This window comes from Plecotus auritus (assembly GCF_963455305.1).
Source record: "Plecotus auritus genome assembly, chromosome: 2".
Classification (NCBI taxonomy): Eukaryota; Metazoa; Chordata; class Mammalia; order Chiroptera; family Vespertilionidae; genus Plecotus; species Plecotus auritus.
In genome coordinates, this window is record NC_137771.1 from 29,312,235 (window position 1) to 29,335,946 (window position 23,712).

Sequence of the window (23,712 nt, forward strand, 5' to 3'; positions counted from 1 at the left end):
CCAGACTGCAGAGAACTGCGGGTGGTGTGGGGGCTGTCTGCGGCCTGAAGGACCCCTGAGGGGCCGGAGGCCAGGTGGTGAGCAGCTCCACTGTCTGCTGCCTCTCACCACTGGCTGCCCAGTTGGGGTGGCTTCCCAAGCCCTGGCTGTGGCTTGCAGGCATGCTGCCTGTGTCCTGTACAACCCTAGGGGGCACTATTCACGCAGAATACGAAGTGCATTAAAGTGCTCCGCAGCCGCCCAGCAGAATCCGAAGGGAGTTTCTGGTTTTGCCTGTCCCTCAGTCAGGGCCTTGCTGTCCCCTCAGTAGAGGAGGCTTCTGCCTGAGAACACACCACAGCAGTAAGGGCACACATGGGAAGGCGGTGGAGTGGCTAGGACTTTTCAATGGGGATGGCAGGTGCGAGGCAAGGGTCCCAGCCAAGGTGGCAGCTCTGGCCGGAAGCTCACTCCATGGTCTCAGGTGCTGGCTTGAGTTGGGCCCATTCTCAGGCCAGCATGGGGATTCTAGGGAAGGGTCGGGGGTCAGATTCCAGGGCTCTAAGGGGTAAGATGGGAAGTGACATCCTTTCTAATATTCGCCAGAGTGCCTAGAGCTGGGCTGTGCCTTCCTGTCATGAGTAAGAAGGGGGAGCAGAGGAGAGAGGGTGTGCCTGTGTGCTAAGGTGGGGGTAGGACAGTCCTTTCCAGGCTCAGCCGGGGGTACCAGGAATGGGTGAGGTCTGTGGGCTTCTTTGTGTTGGGGGCTCAGCAGGATATCTTTCCTGTACTTGCAGGAACCTGTCCCTGCAGTGATGGGGCTGTGGGGCCCAGAGGCACTGTCCCGGGACTGTGGGCTTCAATCCCCTGCCCTCTGGGCAGGCCCTGATGCCCCTGGTCTACTTCTTTAAAGGCAGAGAGTGCAGGACTGTGTGGGACTGAGAGAGGCTCCAGAATGCCCCAGGCCTGCAGTTGACACAGAAGTGAAAGGAACCCAGGAATTTGAGCTGCAGAGATGACCCTTGGGTTTAGCGTAGCTGCTGGGGCCCCAGGTTCCTGTTTCTTCCAGGAAAGTAAGAGAAAGCAAGCGGAGGCCAGGTTCAGGGAAGAGCTTTATTGCTTCCATGGTGGCTGCCCAGGACGGCTGCCGCGGCCTGGGTAAGGTCCTTAAGTCTCACTTCCCTCTGGTCCAGGCTCAAGGCAGAACCCAAGGACCTGGCAGTCTCGCTGAAACCCAGAACAGCTGCCAAGCTGGTCAGTCCAGGCCTGGGCACTGTCCTATGGATCAGTAGCAGCTGGGGAGGGGCCATTCCCTCCGGGTCGGGCCAGGCCTTGCCTCCTGAGCTCCGAGTTCCCTCTGCTCTAGCCCAGGGGCTGTCTTGTTGGCTTAAAGGATGGCTCCGGGGTTTCCCTGTGGGACAGTGGGCAGCTGGTATGTGGGAGTAACCCATCTTCTCCCCAAGAAAGGCCAAGCAGTGTCATGAGCTGGAGGGGGCTGGCACAAGCTCCTGCCCAACTCCCTGCAGCTCTGGAGCGGAGTACAGGCTCGTCATGGCACTCCCACTCTACAGGGAGCCCATTGGCACCCCTGCCTGATGGGCCCTCTTCCGGGCCTCCTTCTGCACGGTAAGTGGACCAAACTCGACATCTCCAACCTTATTTAAAAATAAATTATCCCTACCCCCCACCCAAATTCACAAAATGATAATACAACAAACACTGATTGGAGAAATAATTCCGGCAGCCGCCTTGCTGCCTAACGTCCACCTCCGGCACGCTGGGCCTGCGGGGCACGGCCAGCGGCCTCCTGGCGCTCTGGCTTCAAGGATCCAGGCTGAGAGTGAGGCCGAGCGCTGGTCTCTGAGCAGACACAGCTTTGGCTGCCCTACCAAGGCTTCGCCACCCCTGGGGCCACTTGGCACTGTCCTTCTCTGGGTCTCAACACTCCTGTGCCTCTCAGGCAGAGCCAGGCCAAGGCCAATGAAGTGGGCAGGTGGCGGTGGCTGCCGCCTGCTTGTGGCGGTGCTGGGACCTCCGTGCCATGTGCTGGGCCCATCTCAGATGCCACTGGTTAGGTCAGTGATGACACGCGCTTTCACCAATTTCCGTAGAAACTCTTTCTCCCGCTCAATATTGTGTGTCCAGGACTGGGAAGAAAGAGATGGAGAAGCGGTCAGTGGGGCAGCCTTGGTGGCTGCTAGGACACAGCTCCACTAACATGTACCTCCCAGAGTTCAGTGCCCTCTTCTGACCACCACCCTCCGATGCTCTGTGCCACAGCTCATCCCCCTCCTTCCCCAGAGCTGCCTCTTAACTTCTTGTAACCTTAGGAGATACAGGCTTTCCAATCTTGTTCGCAAAGACTTCAACCCTCCTTGTCCAGCAGCACATCTGGGGCACCTAAGTCCTAGGCACCCTGAGGCCTGGCAAAGTGAGTCACCAGGTCCTGCCCAGGCCTGGGGGTGGACCTGCTGAAAAGAGCCTCGTGGGGTGGCTTAGTCATTCTCTGGCCTGATGCAATCCACTTCTCCAGGCCTGGGGGCCGCTGATGAAATCCTGCCTCTCAGGTCAGAGGAGCCAGGAGGCCAGAGGGCAACAGCCCATCTCACTGTTAATGTGGAAATTACAGGGAAGATGCTGCCTTCTCCTTGGGTGAGACTGCACGTAGGCTCAGGTTCTTTCCAATCCCCAGTACTCATCAGGAAGCTTTGGTGACTAAGTCTCTCAAAGAAAGAAAAAGGATTAAATGAATGAATGAACACCAATAGCCTTGTTTTGGCATTCATCACATAGTCGGGTGCATAGTTTGTACCCACCTGACTGCTCTGTTGCATCTGTCAGTACTGAGCCTCACCACAGTGATATTATAGCCACGATCTAGCGGTGCTGAGAACTTACAGCTCTGTCTGGTTCTTATTCTGATCCAGTCAACTCTCTCCAACCTGTCACTATACTCTGCCTTCAGCGCGTTGCCCTTGCTGTTGCAGACCCCTGGGTGATTTACCCTCATTTCTTAAAGATGCAAGCATCTGTCTCACCTCTTTGAAGGCAGGGACAATCTGGCACAGAGTGGGTGCTCAATATATATGTGTCGAATGGAATTAGATTTTACAGGTAAGAAGATGGAGGCCTGGAGGAATGGCAGGGCCAGTATCCAAGCAAATGGAGACACTCATACAGCTCTTTCCTTACCCACCCCTTCACCACCCCCAGGGAGAAGTGACCAGTCTGACAGATCAGCTTCAAGGGTGCCCCCTGGGAGTCACTGAGGTGTGAAAGGTCAGCAAAGGACTGGATATTTGATGATATGAAGGAATTATTATTAATTTTTCTAGGTGTCATCGCGGTATTGTGATAGTAGAAAATAGTCCTTATCTTTTTGAAAAACTTACTGAAATGTTTTTGGCTTAAATGATATATCTGAGAATTGTTTTCAAATAATCAGTGGGGAGTACAAGTATGAGGAAGAAACAGATGAAACAACACTGGCCGTGTGCTGCTCACTGGGCGGGGAGGAGGGGGCGGGGGGTCAGGTGGCAGTTACATGGCAGTTTGGTATATCGATCTCTGTGTTTATGACTATGTTTGACAGTGTAAGAGAAAACACAAAAGTCTGCCTGGGGTCTAGCTCTCTTGGCCCAGGCAACGCCACCTCTCGGGTGCTCTCTCTCGACTCCTCCTCCAGGCAGACACACAGGAGGTGACTGGAGCCCTCGGCACTACACTGTCTGCACCGTCTATGGCCTGGGGCGCCATTCTGGTCCTGTGTCCCCAGCCTCACCAGGACCTCTGATTTTGGATGCAGATGTCCATCCCACTCACTGGCCACTCTCAGAGAGCCTTCCTTCCGACAGCTCTTCTTCTGTCTCATGTCTGGCTCCTCCGCCCTCACCCCGTCACTAAATGCTGGTGTTCCTAGGGTGCCAACTACCTGCATTTCCCAGTCTACCATCTCCCTGGGAAATTTCACACACGCGTGGCCTGTGACTGAACATGCAGTTGTGCTCACAACTTACAGATGTACATTTCCAGCCTGGATTTCTCTGCTGTGTCCGGGTCAGGAGTCTTCATCTCTTTGCCTAGACTGCTGGGCAGCCTGTCAACTGGTTTCTGTTCCTTCCTTGCACCCCTCTATTTCACGCTGCAGCCACAGTAAGACTACTACATGCTAATCCTCGGCTTAAGATGCTTCTGCCTCTGTGGCTCCCTCCAGCCTTCAGAATGAAGCCCGAACTCCTCACCATGGCAGAGAAAGCCCCTCATGATCTAGCTACTGCCTATGTCTACGGTCTCTCAAGTTTACATGGAAGTTCATTATATTATTCTCTATATTTATGAGTATGTTTGACAGTATTCACAATATTTGTGTAAGAGAGCAAATATATAAGTAAACAGAAGCCGGGAGCAGGTTAAAGCTGTGAGAACAGTTTGGAGTGGGTGCTGGCAGGGGACAAAGAAGCAAGCAGATACATCAAGAGAGACAGAGCTGGAACGACTAACGGGGCCAGGGCAACGAGGCAGGAGCCGCTGGTGAGGGTAAGGCGGTTCTGGAACCGACCAGGAGGAGCTTTCCACTCCTGAATCCCATTCCTGGCAACAGGAGGCCCGGGGAAGACCGTTTATGGTTTCCATGAGACTCCCAAGTCTTTCTTATAAACTTGAAATAAGTTCCCATGACTTGAGGTAGCCTGAATGAACCAAAAGAGCCTAATTCAGACAGTCCAGATGGTAACTGAAGCCATGGCTGGGGATACCAGTCTCCTGGAGAACCTGCAGTGTGAGGAGAGGTGGCCTGGGATGGAGCCCTGGCTGATGCCTGTTCTTAAGGGGTGGACTGCAATCAAGGACACTGAGCAAGGGAACGAGAGAGACTGGCGAGTGAATCGGAACCCCAGAAACTTCTGACTCAGAAGTCTCAGCAGGAGAGGGTTTCAAAGAGGAAGGAGTGGTCAGCACAAGTGTTTGAGAGATCGGGAAAGGTGGGACTCCCACGTGTCCATCGGATTTGGAGCCTTGAGGTAAGTCACTGGTGACCTTGGTGGGAGTCGTGTCAAGTGAAGTGGTAGCCAGACTGCGAGGGGCGAAGGACCAAGTGGGAGTGAGGAGTGCACAGGGGACAACCCAGCAGGAGCGGGCAGTCCCCACTGCAGCCGTGTTCTCACTGGAGGAGGGGCAGGGGCTGGAGAAGGGCGTTGAGACTGGGGAGCAGGAACGAGGGCTAGCTGAGATGAGAACCCCTACATTTAGAGAACTATGATAGATTTCCTCCAACAATCCCACACAATGCAGGAGCAGAGAAGCTCCTCAACATGCTAACCCCAGAGGTCTAGGTTCCAGGCTGGGACCAGGGAAAGGCTGGTGGTAGAAGTGAAGGTAGAAGAGGGACTGATTTTCCACGTGGGCTCTTGCTGTGAGGGAGAGATGCAGGAGGTGGCGACAGGCTGGGAGAACTGTAATGCTTCTTCTACTTTAAGGAGCCTGAGCACACGAATCACCTGGGCGGTAATTCTAGGTTATAACGAGCTTCAGGGCTTGGCCATGGGGAGGGTGGAGGAGATACGGGGGTGTCCTGAGACCCGTAGGCAATGTTTGTGGGTTGTCTGAGGGGGCAAGGAGTCCTCTGGGAGAAAGACGACTTGAGGTAGAGAGGGTGGCTCTGAGCTGCTGCCAAGATTAGCGTATGATGGCTGGGGAACAGCAAGGAGGAGGCAGGTGTAGGACCAGGGTAGAGAGAGAGCCGGAGAGGGAAGGTTCAGGAAGGAAACAGGACAGGGTTCTGGGTTCTTGGGGAGGGGCACAGAGGATGCTTTGTGGTCAGAGGCCTGCAGGCAGGAATGGGCCTCCTTAGTTGGGGTAGTGGCACCTTCCTGGAGCTCTGGGCAGCCGGAGCAGCCGCTGGCTCATCTCTTCACCATTCATGGTGAACAGTTGGAGCCTGACCTCAGTGCTGGAAGTGCCCTCCCACGGCCCTGCCCACCCAGTCCCTCACCTCTTTGATGGCTGCCATGCGCACGGTCTCATAGTAGTGCAGGGGTGCATTGGGTGTGCTCATGTCGTAGCCAAAGCCTGCGACTGCCACTTCATCACAGCCATGCAGTGCCATGGTCACGGCCACACTGCCCAGGGTCGGGATGTTCTGGAGGAGGGGCAGGTGCAGAGTTTAGCTGGAGGGCTGAGTGAGGCTGAGATCCTCAGTTAAGCTCCCCAGAGCTGAGCTCCATTCCTGAGGACTGGAACTCCCCCTTGTCCCTCCTCCCGTCCCCTCTCCCATCCATCTATTCTTTCTTCCCAAGGTCCTTCTTGACCCAGTTCCCTGCCCGCTCCTGGCCTAGCCTCTCACCCCGCGGCCCATGAGGCCATTGTTGAAGGGCAGTCCGATGAGGGTGAAGGCAGCTTCCTGGATGAAATACGGGTTGAGGATACGAATCTCAGGGGGCTCCTTGGGCACTCGAGTGGCCACAGATTTCCAGAAGCCGTCCGATGCACTCTGTGGACACAGCACAGCTGGGCGTGAGCTGGGCACACAGCTGTGAGGGGACTGTGTGAGGGGCAGGGACCCACAGGGTTTACAAGCAAATGAGAAACAAGGTGGGGGGCGTGAAGTGTACTGGAGGTACCTGGGGCACGTGGGATAAGCACAGCGGGTAGAGGGAGGACCTGGTGTGTGCTGGGGACGCAGAATGTGTGAGAGACAAGGGTGTGTGGTGGGAACAGTGAACAAATGGTGGGGCCACAGTGTGTAAAGAGGATCCAGAGTGAGCTGCATGGCGAGGCAGAGGGCGTGGGACGCTCAGGTGAGCTGCTCTGCCTGAGGGGGTTCTTGGGTCATCAGGAAGACCCAGCGGCCCAGCTGGCCCCCACCCTACGCAGCTACTAAGGGGCCCAGGAGGGGCCTGCCCTCTCTCTCCTATCTGCTCTGCTGGGCTCGCCTCCTTCCCCTTCTGTTGTCTCTCCTGGCTCTCAGCCAACTGTTCTAAAGTGAACCTGAAAAATAAAGGCAGAATGTCAGCTAGTACGGGAACCCAGAGCAAGACTCCAGTCCCAGTCCTGCCACTGACTAGAGCTGGTGAATGGTTACGTGGCAAGCTCTCTGAGCTTCAGTTTCCTTAACTGCAAAATGGGACCATTCTTCCCTCAGCGATCTCAGTACCAGACAGGAAAGGCACCCGCTCTGAAACCTGACATCCCAGTGTGTAGTCCAGGGCCACCACTTCCTCTCCTCACTCTCCCTCCCTCTAGTCCTCAGCCCTGCCTTTCTGTTCAAGACCCCGAAGCATACGCTTCAGCTACTCTCTCATGAGTTCAACTCCCCGCCCTTGCCTCCCTATGGCCCCAGCCCAGGGAAGTCCTGAACTTGGCATCCACTCTTTACCTTTACCACCTTTACAAGTGGGCTCCTGAGTACTGCTGGAGGAACTCACAGACCAACCCTCAGGCTGGAGGCATCACCAAGCCAGGGGTGCCAGCCTCTTATTTGCAGGGAGTTTGTTATCTGCCCAGAAAACCTAAAAGAATCAACTAAACTTAATGGGTAAAATAATTTAGTAATAGGATCTGTACTCCAATAGGAAAGTCACCAGATATAATACAAAAGAGATCCCATTTGCAATCCAAACAAAAAAAATAATCAAATACTGATCAATAAACTTAAGTATGTGGGATCTGTAGTAAAAAGAAAAAAAAACTGCAATCCTTTGAGAGATCTAAAAAATTACTTGAAAAAAAAAAAAAAAAGGGAGACAAGCCATATCTTGGATGAGAAGGCTGACTATTAACACAATGCCACTTCCTCCCAGATTAAAGTAGGCTTAACTTTATTCTAAGAAAAATCCCAATAGGATTTATTTTTTTGAAATGTACCAAAAGGATTCTAAAAACCCATCCAAATATTTAACAGATAAATTTAAAAATTAGATATGAGAGTATAAGTTTGCAAGGATTAAAACACTGACAGATGTCTAAGAATCAACACGAAGATCAAGGAGACAAGATGGCCCAGAAGAGATCAGTCTGCATGCACGCGCTTAGGTTGTACGACAGGAAGCTGCACCGTCGGTGGGAACAAGGCGAGTTTCCTAGCAAGCGACATTTGAAAATTTGCTATGTAGAAAAAAAAGAGCCACTCACTGCCTCTCCTGCTAAAAGGAAAAGGAAAATTTAGATGCATATATTATCATTGAGCTTCCTAAACATTAGTATAATGTTAGATATGAAGAAGAAAGTCAATGAATTCTGACTTTGTAAACACTTTTAGTGCTTTGGTTCATATAAAATATAATAAGCAAAATTAAGAAGGAAACAAAGAAGTGGGAAAAATTGTCACAAATAATACATACTTTAAAAATTCATAAAAAATCAACGAGACCCCCTGAAAATGGGAAAAGAACATAAAATAAGGTTAGTAAACATGAAAAACTCAGTATTGATAAAAATGCAAGTTTGTGTAACCAGATGCTATTTTTATCCTCTAAAATACAGAGTGCGGCAAAAGTAAGTTTACAGTTGTTTGTATGGAAAAGACAATAATTAATTAAGAAAAGACAATTATAATTAATAATAATACAAGAATAAACTCCATTTTGTGTACTCACAATTGTAAACCTGCCTTTGCCCCATCGTGTGTGTGTGCGCGCGCGCGCGGGCGCGAATTTCTCTTTTAAAAGCCATCAGAATGGCGAAGACCTTTGTAAAAAGCTGTTTAATACAGTGTTATTTATAAGAGTGAAAAACCTGAAAAAAATACAAAAGTTTATAACAGAGATTTGGTTAAACGATACATCTCTCGAAATAAATCAAATTACAGACATCAAATTTATGTTTCCTAAGGATTCTGTCACAGGGATATACATAACGTATTTAACATGTTTCCCCACATCTGCTCCTGCTCCTCCTGTGCTCCCTCCAATGAACCAGAAACCTCAGATTCGACTTCAGATACTTCTCTCTCCAGCCAAACCCTGTCCCACTGGCCATCTAGTTCTTTTGATTTTATCTTCTTATAATCCCACAGATGCACCCCTTCCTCCCAAACACACTGCTTCACGGAAATCCAGGTCTCATCATCTTCCCATTGGACTACCCTTACAACTGGCCATTTACAGCATCTGCCTGTTGCCTGCTTAGAGCCCAGAGTCCAGTAGAGTGACTGGAACGTACAATCATTGTTAAGCTCCATCCGTCTAGTGAACAAACATGTAAAGAGTGCCTAGAATGGGCTGCCTCTGCCTCAAAACCACCGTCCTCTCTGCCAGATGCTCTTTCTATGTACAAAGCAGATCTCATCACCACTGCCCAGAGCGGAGCTTTTCAGCCAGTAAGCCCTCTGCCGCTCGTTTCCCCTCCACCACCTGAGGCCCTACCTGCTCATTCACGACTCCATGCTTTTGCTGAGCTGCTCCTTCTGTCTCCAATGGCCTAGCCCAGTGGTCGGCAAACTCATTAGTCAACAGGGCCAAATATCAACAGTACAATGATTGGAATTTCTTTTGAGAGCCAAATTTTTTAAACTTAGACTTCTTCTAGCGCCACTTCTTCAAAATAGACTTGCCCAGGCCGTGGTATTTTGTGGAAGAGCCACACTCAAGGGGCCAAAGAGCCGCATGTGGCTCGCGAGCCGCAGTTTGCCGACCACAGGCCCTCCCACATCTATCCACCTCATCCAACCTACTTAAAAAAAAAAACTCAGCATATCCTTCTTCCTCATGTTTTTCCTGGCCCCATTCCTCCCAAAGCATAAATGACCTCTAACCTTTGGGAAGTGATAGAATATAGAGTTATATCTGCTATGGTTTGAATGTACTCCACCCCCAGCCCCACCACATCCCCAAAGTCATGTTGAACACCTGATGCCCAATGTGGTGGTATTAGGAGGTGGGCCTTTAGGAAGTGGTGAGAGGGGAGCCCTCATGAGTGGGATCAATGCCCTTATAAATGAGGTCCCAGAGAGATCCCTTGCCCCTTCCATCAAATGAGGATATTACAAAAAGAAGGCAGTCTGTGAACCAGGAGGCCCTCACCAAATACCAACTCTGCCAGCGCCAGGATCCTGGACTTCCCAGCCTCCAGAATGGTGGAAACAAATGTCTGTTGTTTATAAGCCGTCCAGTCTGTGGTGTTTTGTTATAGGAGCCTGAATGGACTGGATTCAGCTTCAGCTCTCATCCCTCATTGTAGGGAGACCCTGGGCAAGGAGTTCACCATCTCCTTATGGATAAACCAGGATACTATCAGGATTTATCTTCTGGTCTGTTGTGAGAATTAGATAATTCAGGCTGAGTGCCAGCTCACAGTCACCTGACCGGCTGTTTTCATCACCATCATTAGCGGTGTATCACGACCCTAAGCCATGCAGGGCCGAGGCTCACAGCTGATCCATGTCTGTAGCTCAGCACAGCCCCTGGCAGTGAGTGTTAAGGGGACATGAAGTCCATCTGAGGCTCCTCCATTGCTCAGCAGCAACAAAGAGCTCCCCACTGGTCAGGACCCCTTCAGCTTATCTCCCACTGCCTTCAGTGGGCCGACTCTGCTCCAGCCGCACCTCCGCATGTCTCCCCACCTCTGTGGCAACATCTCGTTCTCTGGTGAAGTCTATCTGTCCTCCCAGCATAGGCTCTTGGAGCAACTTCTCTGTGTCCCAGCACCTGTGAGACTGAGAGCAGACCCCAGTCTGTCTTGCTCCTGTGTCTCCCTCTGTGTCCAGGAGAGGTGCATGTGCAAGGGGGGTAAAGATAGGGATACCAGGACCCAGTAGGAAAGGGGAGGGGAGGGAAATGGCCAGAACCGAGGAGAAGCCCCTCCTGCAAGGCCCAGATGTGGACCGAAAGGAATGGCAGGTGCCAGCCTGTGCGTAGTAAGGCACAGCCCCTGTCCCCTCTCCAGAGCCTGGCAGGCCCCAACAGTGCCCCACCTGGGGTTCCTGCCCATGCGTGCCCCACACACACCTAAGGAGGAAAAAGCGCAGGGGCTGCTTGGGAGAGGGAGGGAGAGCCAGGAATGGGCACAGCTGGGGGTGTGCCAGGCTCCAGGCTAGTTTTCACAGACATTATTTACATCTCATCAGCCTTCACTAACTTCACAGGTACGGACTCAAGATGAAGCAATATGTTCAAGGTGATGCAAGTGGCTGTGCCAAGATTCAAACACAGCGTTGTGACTCCAAGATGGGTGCTCATTCTGCGCAACATATATTATCGTCACTGTTGTTCCCACCTCAGAAGTTCAAGGTGAGTAAGGGTCCCACAGCCCGTTTCACAGAGGGGACCTGCCCACGATGCACACACGGCTGGAGAATCAGAGCTGGATCCAACCTCAGAACCTGGGTATTTCCATGACATGAGATGCCATCTCTGAAACCATGTCTCTCGGCTTTTCCCAAGTGCTAAAAGTCCCGTATGTCACCACTATGTGAAACTGTAGGAGGTCACACTCTTTGAGAATCTGACAAAAGCTTCAGTGGGGAGGGTAAAGCTTCTGCCTCTTCCTTCACTATTTCCTGGGAGGAGAAACGACTGATCTGCTTAGATGTGGGTGTACTGAGGGGGCCACATTTACTGCTATGAGGTGGAAAGTCTCTCCCCCTCTCTCTCTCTCTCTCTCTCTCTCTCTCTCTCACACACACACACACACACACACACACACACACACACACACACACACTTTTTAACTCCTCCTATGAAGCAGGGAGTACGTGGAGGCAGAGCCTGCCCCCTTGGAGCAGCATCCTGGTCTCTGCCTCGTTCACGGTGTGCGGGGAGCTCAGCAGGCCTGCACTTGGGTCTCAAGCCCTGACCAGTCAGCCTGCATTAGAGCAGTGGGAGCCGGTGCAATGAACAACCCAGGGTTTCTATTTTATTTTCCCCACCTGTCACTGTCCTGAGGCAAAGCCCCTTCAGGAATTTAAGGGAAAGGAGGAACAGTAGGACCACACTATGATTTGGGCATTTCCATGTTTCCCCAGCCATAAAAAAAATAAACAAAAAAATCAAAAAATCAGGTACTAACAAAACCTCAGTCTGTCTCCTCAAAGAAAAGCTATGGCTTCTCTTTTCAGAAACACACACAGGCGCGCACACACATCACATTACAGTGTGCACCCTACTGTAGAAGGTCACAAAATCCCTGAAGTCAAGGGCATCTGCTGACTTCAGATTGAGAACCTCTGGTATGGGGCGAGAAGAGATGGGAACCCTGAACAGAATCCCGTAAACACCACCATGTAAGGGGTAGGTTGACACAGAGGGGCCGATAGAGGAGACTGAGGATGAACAGAGAGAGAGGTCAGAGGCACTGGGGAGTGTGTGGTGCAGGGGAGACAATGGGTCCTGGAGTCTGGAAAGCCTGGGTCACATCTGGATCCCACATCTGTGTGACCTGGGCACATCCTGTAATTTCTTGAGGCTTCATGTTCCTCATACGTAACAGGAATGACAAGACCTACTTCCCAGGCGTTGTGAAGATTATATACCACATTTGGCATATAGTAAGAGCTCAATAAATCATATCTATGATGGTCATGAGTGAGTGTCACAGAAGCCAAGAGAGTGAAGCGGAGGGTGTGGTTGGCGATGCCAGGTGCCAGTAGGAGGCCAGTCCACAAACAGACATATTTAAATGGGGAGCCAGATTCTGCCTCTGGGCTCCTGCAGGGGCGGTGGGCACTGGAGGCCTTCCTGCTGCTGGGCCACACTGCCCAGCCTGCCCCCAGGACACAGACCTGCCCCAGAAGGCCTAATCAAACATGGCCCAAGGCCTCTCACACCTCATTCCCCTGACCCACAGGACACAGCACAGAGGCCTGTAAAGCCGCCAGTGACACTGGCCCTGGAATGGTCAAACCCCTCCTCAAGGCCAGCTGTGGACTGCATTCTTTGTTGAATCCCTCCTCCTCCAGGAATGTCCCTGCCTCAGTCAAGTCTGGACCCAGCTCATCTGTGTGCAGCCGCCAGTCTCCTGCTGATGCAACTTGTTCTGCTCTTGTCAGAACAGCCGGGAGCCATGGGGGAAGGCATCTGGGAAGAGTGCCTTCCCAGCCAGGCACTGCAGTGTTTCCCTGGCCCCCGCAGGCTCTTCTGCAGCCTCTTCCTCCTGCTGTCAGGGCCGCCAAGGCTGGCTTCCTGCAGCTACGAGGAGGGCAGATGGGTTTGCTCCTTCTGCTCCCTGCTGCTCACACCTTAGGACAGATCACCAACTCTCACCCTAGCAGCCACCAGTTCTCCCTGCCTCCATCATGCCTTCCTTCAATTCCTTCACTTCCCTACACAAATCTGATCTTGACCTTCTCAGGGCTAAAATCTTCCATGGCTCTTCCCTCTTGTGGCCATCGTAGGAGCGCCAGCGGTCAAAATGAAGTTCAATCCCTTTGTGACTTCTGACCGGAGCAAGAACCGTAAAAGGCATTTCAATGCACCTTCCCACATTCGAAGGAAGATTATGTCGCCTCCTCTTTCCAAAGAGCTGAGACAGAAGTACAATGTTCGGTCCATGCCCATCCGAAAGGATGATGAAGTTCAGGTTGTTCGAGGACATTACAAAGGGCAGCAAATTGGCAAAGTAGTCCAGGTTTATAGGAAGAAATATGTCATCTACATTGAACGAGTGCAACGGGAGAAAGCTAATGGTACAACTGTTCATGTGGGCATTCACCCCAGCAAGGTGGTTATCACTAGACTAAAGCTGGACAAAGACCGCAAAAAGATCCTTGAACGTAAAGCCAAATCTCACCAAGTAGGAAAGGAAAAGGGAAAATACAAGGAAGAAACAATTGAGAAGATGCAGGAATAAAGTAATCTTAAACACAACTTTCATTAAAAACTTAAAATGAAAAAAAAAAAAAATCTTCCATGGCTTTCCACTGCCCACTGAGACAGCTTATCTGGATAATTAAGAGTGTAGGTCTGGCATGGCCGGTGTGGCTCAGTGGGTGAGCGTTGACCTATGAACCAGGTCACGATTTGATTCCCGGTCAGGGCATATGCCCGGGTTGTAGACTGGATCCCCAGTGTGAGGCGTGCAGGAGGCAGCCAATCAATGATTTTCTCTCACCATTGATCTATCTTTCTTTCTTTCTTTTCTTTCTTTCTTTTTCTTTCTTTCTTTCTTTCTTTCTTTCTTTCTCTCTCTCTCTCTCTCTCTCTCTCTCTCTCTCTCTCTCTCTCTCTCTCCCCCTTCCTCTCTGAAATCAATAAAAAAATATTTAAAAAAAGTGTAGGTCTGGTTTCTGTTTTCTTTACGCCAAAGGAGTTGTAATCCAGTAGAAAAAACAGGGTTGTGTACAAATATCTCAGTACACGGTATGATTATTATGAAGTGAGAAAGAAACAAAGATAGGCTTAAATATCTGCTATACTTATTTAAAATATATACATATAAGACATATCCAAAAAATGTTCACATGCATAGTACATGAACTGGAAGGAAGAGCCAGGTAACATACTAAGAGAAATATAAGCAAAATGAAGAAGAGCTCTAAAAGAAGGCTACTTACCAATGTAAATGTTTCAGAGCTAAGGATTAACCTGGATCAACCAATCAACAAATAACTGAGTGCCTGTTACATATAAGCCAATTACTTTTTGTACAAATATATGCTATAATATTGTAGACAATGAACCACCCTCAAAACATGGATTGCAATAATATAAAAAGAGACCTTTAAGAATGTCTTGTCCAGTCTTCTCCTAAAGAAACCAAGGCCCAATAGGCTTGTTTCATTAAGAAATCTATTTCCTATGAGGGAGCTAGCCACCATTTTCCCCTAACAACTCAGACTGGAGTCCTCATTCTCCTTTGACCTTTCCCTTTCCCTCGTCCCCAGGAACCAATCAAATACCCACCTGTGGCTATTGCTTCTGCATGGACCCATCCCACCACTGTACCCTTCCCACCATCATGCTCGCCGTCAGTCCATCTCTGCTTGCAGATCAGGCTGCCCCAGTAATTATTTTTGAACCCTGATATCCTAACTGCCAATTCTGTGTCCCTTGGCAAGTTCTTGACCCTTCCCAAGTCTCAATATCCTCATCTACAAAATGCAGACAATAAGACTAATTTATTTGTATCCTGCAGAGTGTGTGTGTGTGTGTGTGTGTGTGTGTGTGTGTGTGTGCGCGCTATGAGTTAGAAGTCAGGCACATAACATGTTTGGCACAAAGTTAGCCCCTTAGCTTCTGCTATTATTGGTCCTCAAGATAAAGTCCAAGCTCACTGATGTGACTTTGGCTTATAAGACCCTTCACGGTCTGTTCCCTGCCTACCCAGCCTCATCTCCAGCCCTCACCCCCACATCCATGTAGGCTCATCCTTAGTATTTGTGCAGCCAGGGGCAAAATTACAAATGGAAGTCTATGTATCACATGTCTACATTTTAGATTATAAATATTTGAAAGTTACAAATCAAGGTATCAAAACTGTTAAATGGAACATATTCTATCCTCCCTTGAAAAACGACCTGGAAGGCCAGGTTTGAATTTAGAATTCTGCCTCCAAGAGACCTGTGCTGGACCATGGTGGTGTATGGAGAGCGAGGCCCAGCCTGCCTCCCTTCTGTTTCCCCTCTTGGTCCCAGACCACACCATGCCAAGTACTGTGCATGTGTGTGTGGATTGCCCAGCCCGCACATCCAAGTGCTACCCACAGCCTCTGCAAACAGCCTTCCTTGGGCTTAGGGAGGTGCATTCTGCCCTCGGGAGGATGGAAATGAACTTGGTACTGGCTGTGAGGGCAAGAAATTCTGAGGTCTTTAGTACCTGGTAATAGTCTAGCAAGGGAGGGTGGGCCTGGAGTGGGCATTTCCCTTTGGACTCTGCACATTCCTGTTCACTCCATGGCAGAGAGTGGTGGAGAGCGAGGCACCCTTATTGCCCAGGTCTAAGGGCAGTCCTGCAGCCATGCTACACAGCAGTTATATTCAATTATTTCTAATTCACTAAATCTACCACTTATTGCCAAAGCTGTTCTCTGTGCCTGAGACTTCATCATCTGGCCAACAACTACAAGAAACTGGGGCAAGCAGCTTGATAGGGATCAGGGCTTACATAAGTGTCCTGGAGCCCAAAAGTGGGTGCCTGCACCTCTGGAGCGGGGTGGCATGTGCTCCTCTGTGCCAGGTGCTGCTGATCTCATTTCCACGCTCATTCCTGGGCCCTGTGGCTGGGCATTCTGCCCAGTGGGCAGGCAACGCTTGCCTTGCTGAATCTCACTTCTCTGAAGGTGATCGTCATCTGCAGATGAGCACCGTCTCATGCACTATCGCACTCACTCCTTACAGTGGTGTAATGGGGAGCCACTCAGGGAAGCTTTTACTCTCCCCATTGTACAGAAGGAGAAAATGAACCTCAAAGATGTGGGCTGAGGCAGAGCAAGAGACTGGTTTCTGTTTCCAATACTGAGTCCAGTCCTAGCCGGTTTGGCTCAGTGGATAGAGTGTTGGCCTGTCGACCTAAGGGTCCTGGGTTTGATTCTGGTCAAGGGCACGTACCTTGGTTGCAGGCTACATGCAGGAGGCAACCCATCGGTGTGTTTCTCTCACATCAATATTTCTCTCAGTCTTTCACTCTCTCTAAAAGCCAATGGAAAAATATCCTCGGGTGAGGATTAAAAAAAATTAGTAAGTAAAAATCAATAAAAACATATTAAAAAAAATACTGAGTCCTGTGCTGTTTCCCCACCTTTACCTGCACCAAAGGACAAGGGCGAGAATGGCTGTGATGGCTGCTCCGAGAGCCCACACTCTCTGCAGGGCCACTGGACACCGCTCTTCAGTCCAGCAGATAGAACCATAATTGGCATAATAAACTCCTTAGGTTACATTTGGATTTGGCCATTACAAATAACACTATAATAAAAATCTTTGTGCCCTGGCCAGTTTGGCTTAAGTAGATAGAGCGTAGGCCTGCGGACTCAGGGGTCCTGAGTTCAATTCCGGTCAAGGGCACATGCCTGGGTTGTGGGCTCAGTCCCCAGAGGGGGGCATGCAGGAGGCAGCTGATCAATGATTCCCTCTCATCATTAACATTTCTATCTCTCTCTTCCTTTCCCTTCCTCTCTGACATTAATAAAAATATTTTTTAAAAAATTAAAAATAAAAATAAAAATCTTTGCATGCAGCTTTTTCCTCCCTTTGGGTGATGGCTCTTGATACCAAGTTATCATTTCCTTTCCAAAAAGCTTGTCCCCATTTATACCCTGACCAGTAGCCTCTGAGCGCATCTGTCATTGCGCTCTTGCCAAGACCACGTATTACAATTTAAACACACTTTAAAGATGGGTGATAAATGGCATCCTGTTGCCTTCACATGAATTTCTCTGTTTGCGAAGAAAGTTAAACTATTTCTGTTGTTTATTAGTTTTATTTACTTCTCTGTGATCTGTTCAGTCTCCTGCCCGTTATCTGCTGGGGTCCTAAAGGTTTTCTTGTCAACTTTCCCAATAATAACCATGTCTATCACATTTCCTAGACTCTTAAGCATCTTGGTGGTATTCGTTCTTTTTGTTGTTGCTAATATAGTTTACATTTTCATATACTTTTATATTTCATACATCTGATTTCTCCTAGCATTTCTGTCCCTTACAAGTTCTTTTCCCTCCAGGGATTCAATTTCTATTCTACTTTCTTCAAAATTTCCTTTGGTTGTATTTGTATGTTCCACTTTTTAGTCCATTTGGAATTTATTTTGATGTACACTCTGAGGAGGGTCAAAAACCTTTTCCAAAGCTATATTTGGAAAATGCAATGAACAAAAAGAGGAGCCGGCTTGGGGCCGATTTTGTGATGCTGACAGACAAGTGAAAGAGGCAGAGCGCCAGGGACTGTTTAGTTTTCATTTCGTTATCAAGGACAATGATCTTGGAACCGCAGAAAGGAGATCAAACATGGCTAAGAGGAAAGAGATGCCTGGGAGAGGCCAGCAGAGAGCAAAAGGACACAAGGAAGAGGCTGAATCTAAAAGAATGATCTCCCAGGGCAGTGGTGGGCAAACTCATTAGTCAACAGAGCCAAATATCAACAGTACAACGATTGAAATTTCTTTTGAGAGCCAAATTTTTTAAACTTAAACTTCTTCTAACGCCACTTCTTCAAAATAGACTCGCCCAGGCTGTGGTCTTTTGTGGAAGAGCCACACTCAAGGGGCCAAAGAGCCGCATGTGGCTCGTGAGCCGCGGTTTGCTGACCACTGTCCCAGGGCAATGAAAGAGCAAAGAGACCTCACTGAGAGGCAGAAGATTTGGATTGGAATCCTGACTGTGCCAGGAGTTACTGCTTACTCTGGGCCCCAGTTTCCACATTTATTCATTCATTTATATACGTCAACTATGGAGGTAATGGACTTACAGAGATAAACAGGACAGTTACTGCCCTCCAGGGGCTTGCGAGTTAACAGGTAAGTAAACCCTCAGGTATAAGAGAGAGCAAGGACTGTTACAGAGAATCAGAGGAACTGAGCATGCTTCCCAGATTTTGGCCATGAGCTTTTAAGAATCAAGGACCATCCCTAGAACTAAGCACTATACACAGTAAATGCTGAGTATTTGCTCACAAGTTGTTCCTTTGAAGCAGGGGTGGGGAACGTCTGGCCTGCGGGCTGTATAGGCTGGTAAAAACATTTGCTCTGGCCCTGCCATGGCATGAGGGGTGAGTTAATGAAATGTTTGACCAAATACAGCAGGCTAATTTTTTTTTTAAAATATATTTTATTGATTTTTTACAGAGAGGAAGGAAGAGGGATAGATAGTCAGAAACATCAATGAGAGAGAAACATCGATCAGCTGCCTCTTGCACACCTCCTACTGGGGATGTGCCCGCAACCAAGTTACATGCCCTTGACCGGAATTGAACCTGGGACCTTTCAGTCCGCAGGCTGACGCTCTATCCACTGAGCCAAACCGGTTTTGGCAGCAGGCTAATTTTTAAGCTGATAATTTTGCATGGCCTGTGAATGATGTCATAAATATCCAAATGCCGCTTGGCAGAAAAAAGGTTCCCCACCCTTGCTTTAAAGGAAGACAGAGAGAGTTCACTGGATTTAGAACCAGAAGGTCACTGCTAGCTTGGAAGATAGGCTGGAAAGGGTTGAGAAACAGAAGGAAAAAACATGGAAACGCATCATGGACAGGTGATGCCTCTCTCTAGAAACCTGAAAGGGAAGGGAAGGAGAGAGGGTGAACACAAGCTAAAGAGAAGGATTTAAATTTTTTTAAAAAGTATTTTATTTTTTTAAAACATATTTTATTGATTTTTTTACAGAGAGAAAGGGAGAGGGATAGAGAGTTAGAAACATCAATGAGAGAGAAACATCGATCAGCTGCCTCCTGCACACCCCCTACTGGGGATGTGCCCGCAACCAAGGTACATGCCCTTGACCGGAATCGAACCTGGGACCCTTCAGTCCGCAGGCCGATGCTCTATCCACTGAGCCAAACCAGTCAGGGCAGGATTTAATTTTTAAGAAGAGAGAGACCTGGACAGATTTATAGATGTGAGAGGAGGATCCAGTAAACAGGTGACAAAAGAGATAAACAAAATAGGACAGCTCTGGAGAAGGTGGGAGGAGAGACATCCAGAGCACAGGAGACCAATGGCTTTGAATGGGAGAGGCAGAGGAAGGATGGTGGAGGAGGTACATAGGGGTGGATGGGGATGCAGGTAAGTTTGCGGATTGAAGGCTGGGGAGTTGAGTTCTTGACTGGTGATGACCTTTATTTTCTCTGCAGGCTGGGTGTGAGATGTCTGCTTAAAATAGGGATGGAGGTATAGCAGAACTGAAGATGGCGAGAGTAGGTTCTGAGAAGAACTACCAGGGACAGGACACAGGAGTGGCAAGCAGCAGCAAGATGCTAGTAAGGTAATACCAGCAAGCGCTGCCATCTCAGCTATAGTTTCTCTCTCCATGGTAACTCCCTGGTACTGGAATGGCTGGATGTGAAGTCATGAAGAGAAAGTGGTCAAGTGAGAAAGATAGTATTTGAAGCATGGGGCTCCACGTGATTATGGTGATTGACTTGGATTTGCTGAATGAATGACTCAATGAATAAATGAGAGGTGTTATAGCGTGGTGGTTAAAGTGGGACAGCTTTGGTCCAAAACGCTGCTCTAGCACTAGGCCATGGCAGGTAGGAGCCAATCAATGGAGGATTTTAAGCAGGAGGGTGATGTGATCAGATTGATTTCTTAGGAAGATCCCTGGGACCGTCAGAGCTGAGTCTGAATTTAGCTCTATCACTTAACTAGTTTTGTGCTCTTGAGCAGGTAACTCATCCTCTCTGTGCATCAGTTTCCTAACACCCACAAATGGGGATAATAACGGTACCCATCTAGTAGGGTCACTATGAGAATGGGATAAAGGAATTCAAAGAAGGCTAGTAAACTGAAGAGCTTAATAAATGACAGCTACGAGGATGATGGACAGAGGAGGAAGAATGAGGAGGATGAAGAGGAGGGAGAGAGGCAGGAAGAAGAGAAAGAGGAGACGACTGCTGATGATTATGAAATAGAGTAACCAAGAGGTCACAGATGAGAGTGACGAAGAGGAGCAGAGGGTAGTGCTGACATGAGCCCCAATTTCTGAGCATTTTTTATCTAAGGGTGGAGGAGCAATGGTCAGGGTGTGGTAAGGGGAATAAAGATGGGGATAAGAGGTACGCGTAAAGAGCAGTATCCACTGGAGGTGGCTGTGAAGGAAATGGAATCCCAGGAGAGCTTGTCTCAGAGGTTTGGAAAGGAGACTGTGGTGGGTGGAGATGCTGGTTCCCCAGCAGAACTCTCGTCAAGCAGTAGAGGCTGTGGTGTGTCCCTGCCTCATCACCTTTTTATGTGCCTTGCACTGAGTCTCCCCTAAGGTGAGGCAGTGTGAATGCTGAGCTCCTTCTGGGCAGAACCCATCCCAAGGCTCTGCATCCCTCTCAGGCATGGGTCAGAATATACATTTAGGTGAAGATGGACATTCAATCCCCATCCTGGGCCTGGGCCAATAAGGCCTCCTATTACGGGGACCTGGTGGCCCTCTTTGCCCTGCAGATTTCCCAGATTGTTAGCCCACCCCGCCTTTCCCAGGAGGTCCCGAGTTTCTCTGTCCTCTAGGCCTGGCCTCTGACCTCTACTTTTAGGTCACTTCCCAGGTCAGGCTCTACAGCCTAGGCAGACAAATGCTTCACTCCCTAGTGCAATAGGACTTTTCTAACAGCAACACCACCAACAATCATAAAATAACAAATAGCACTAATACTTGGCATAGACAGCACTTACTGTGTCAAGCACTGTGCTAGGTACTTTTTAAAAAAATATATGTTTACTGATTTCAGAGAGGATAGGAGAGGGAGAGATAGATACATCAATGATGTGAGAGAATCATTCATTGGCTGCTTCCACATACCCCACACTGGGGTTCCCGCCTGCAACCTGGGCATGTGCCCTGACTAGGACTGAACTGTGACTTCCTGGTTCATAGGTCGACACTCAACCACAGAGCCATGCCAGCAGGGCTGTGCTAGGTACTTCGATATTTCAACTGGTTTAATTTTTAAAACTCTGAACAACGGGCAGTACCATTCATATTTCACAGATGGGACTAAATCTAAGGGGCCTAAGTCATTTGCCTAAGGTAAGTGACAATGTCCAAATTTCAAGCTAAGTCTACATAACTCCATAATGCCGTTCCCTCTTAAACCATTTTGTCTCTCCCAAATTCAGGGGCTCAGTCCCCCTTTGTATGACTGTGGGGTCCTGGCCAGCCTCTGAAGTTCCTTCCTCCTTACCCAAGGACTGAACTACAGCTGGAAGGTCAGGCCTGTGTCAAGACTACCCAGAGGCCAACCTCCAACACTTATCCCCTCCCCTCTCCCTGCTGGGCTGGAACCACTCCCATACCAACCCAGCCCAGGTCTCTAAACCACACTGAATTGGTCACCAGCCAGAGGCCCCTCAGCAGTGAGGTCAGTTTCCCAGTTTCAGGAGTGAGGATGAGGAGGGAAATGCAGGAAGAGGAGGCAGCCAAGGGGATTGGGAAGGCAGCTCTGGGGGCCTCTGAAGCCCAGGCATCCTGGGAAGGGGGGTGGGGTGGGGGAGGCTGGCAGAGGTCGGAGGAATGGAGCCTGAGTGACTGCATGGCAAGCTCTGCCTCTCACGTGTCCTGTCCTCTCCAGGCCTCAGGACGTAAATGGGGAGGGGAGTCTCTAGCCTTCATCAAACATCAGGAGGAGGATGCATAGGCCACAGCACCCACCACACTGCATTCTCTCTCTAGTTTCAGGACTCTCTCTCCCATCAGACTGTGACTATGGGTCAAAGACCGTGTTTAATTCATCTTTGTCTTCCTAGGGAGCAGCTCAACGATACCTGGCCAACCAGTGAGTTGTGTGCAAGATGGATCCAGGTATACTTCTGAGAATTTCACAAGAGCTGGAGGCTGCCCCCTCTCACCACGGTCTTACATATGCCTACATCTTCATACACCTACGTTATGTCCCAGGCTCCACCTCCCTGCCAACCTCAGCTTCCCCGCTCAAAAGTCCACTGGTGCTCTGAGCACACATGACCTGCTGGGAACTCCTCCACCTGCTTGCCGGCTTGCTCAGGGCTCCTGGTAACTTATTTGGAATTTTCGGTGCTACTGTTCAGTGAACAAGGGACCAAACGACCACAAATAGTGATGAGCAGAGGTGAAGTAAGAGATGAGTATGGATGAAGTAAGTATGGCCAGTCCCAACACAGGCTGTTTTTTGGGTTCAGTCTTCAGGAATCCTGGATACCAGAAAGTTATATACAACGAGCAACTGCTCACATAGCAAGCGGCAGGTAGCAGCCATGACGGAGACTTAATACCTGTTCTAGCCCTGCCCAGCCTGGCCTTGGCTCCTGAACACAGAGCTGCCTCCTGCCAGAATTCTGCAGGTGAGGCTCCAGACAGGTGTAGAGAGCTCTCCGGTGGCTGCAGGAGCAGGACAAGCCTGTGGCTGGGCACCAGATGGGAGGGGCCTGGGGAAGCAGCCTCTCCCAGGTTTACGTGGGGCTTGGAGCCCAGAGAAGTGAAGAAGAGCAGAGAGGTCCTCGGAAGGCATTAGCCCTGGGCGTGGGGTGGGAAAGGGTCCGAAGAAGAGGCTTCCTGGGTAGCCAGAAGGGCCCAGGCAGGTCCGCTCTAGTGCTGGGATTGATGAGGACTTGGGCATCATTGGCTTCCCTCTGGCAGCTCATTTCAAGACCCTCATTATCTTTGACATTAGAGACTGGGAAGACTCATGAAACTTCAGAGGGTCCCTCCTGCCTCTTCTCTCTCCTTCCCACTCACCCCACCAACCCTGCAAAGGAGTTCTCACTAACACAAGTCTGGTCCCAGATCCCTGGGCATGGTCTGGATAGGACAGGGCACAGACATCAGCACGGGTGAGTGTGCCTGCGCACAGCCCACACGTCTTCATCCCAACTACTCCAGTACCTTTGATCATCCTGCCGCCAAGGCCAGGCTAGGCGCGAGCTCCTCAGAGTCTTTCTGGGAAAAGTGAGGCCCTGCCGCCTGCTCCCTGAGTATCGTGAGTTTTCTGACTCTAGTCGGCTTCCTTCCTTTTTTTTCTTTCTTTCCTTACTCCCTCGGATGAATTGTAAGAGCCTTGAATTAACTGATCTTGATGTTCTTGGAAGGAGCATATGATAAACACCCACCTGGCTGGCCCTGGCCCACCCTGCTGCCTGTCCTATCCTAGCAGGAGGCAAGACCTGGTATTTGAGCCAATTCCAGATCATTTATG

At 49.7% G+C, this 23,712-nt stretch overlaps 2 protein-coding genes across 5 annotated transcripts in view; one reads left to right on the forward strand and one right to left on the reverse strand.

Annotated features, from left to right (window-relative positions):
* Positions 1 to 1,073: 1,073 nt before the first annotated feature.
* Positions 1,074 to 23,712, reverse strand: part of ST3GAL3 (ST3 beta-galactoside alpha-2,3-sialyltransferase 3) — a 178,911-nt gene continuing 156,272 nt past the window's right edge. For 2 of the 4 annotated variants that reach the window (XM_080656564.1, XM_080656565.1), the window contains 3 exons: positions 6,320 to 6,466; positions 5,969 to 6,115; positions 1,074 to 2,126 (listed from right to left, as the gene is read on the reverse strand). In XM_080656564.1, the coding sequence (XP_080512690.1) occupies positions 2,037 to 2,126; positions 5,969 to 6,115; positions 6,320 to 6,466 (384 nt within the window). In that variant the 3' untranslated portion in view covers positions 1,074 to 2,036. The remainder of the gene's footprint in view (positions 2,127 to 5,968; positions 6,116 to 6,319; positions 6,467 to 23,712) is intronic. The other 2 variants (XM_080656566.1, XM_080656567.1) reach the window with 1 other exon arrangement.
* LOC308241551 (large ribosomal subunit protein uL24-like) lies at positions 13,271 to 13,810 on the forward strand. The gene has a single exon (XM_080655059.1). It carries the CDS (start codon positions 13,321 to 13,323, stop codon positions 13,756 to 13,758), a length of 438 nt encoding a protein of 145 aa, XP_080511185.1. The 5' UTR covers positions 13,271 to 13,320; the 3' UTR covers positions 13,759 to 13,810.

What these genes read in the sequence shown, in the direction of transcription:
- LOC308241551 (XM_080655059.1), top strand. Translation starts at nt 13,321, where the DNA reads ATGAAGTTCAATCCCTTTGTGACTTCTGACCGGAGCAAGAACCGTAAA.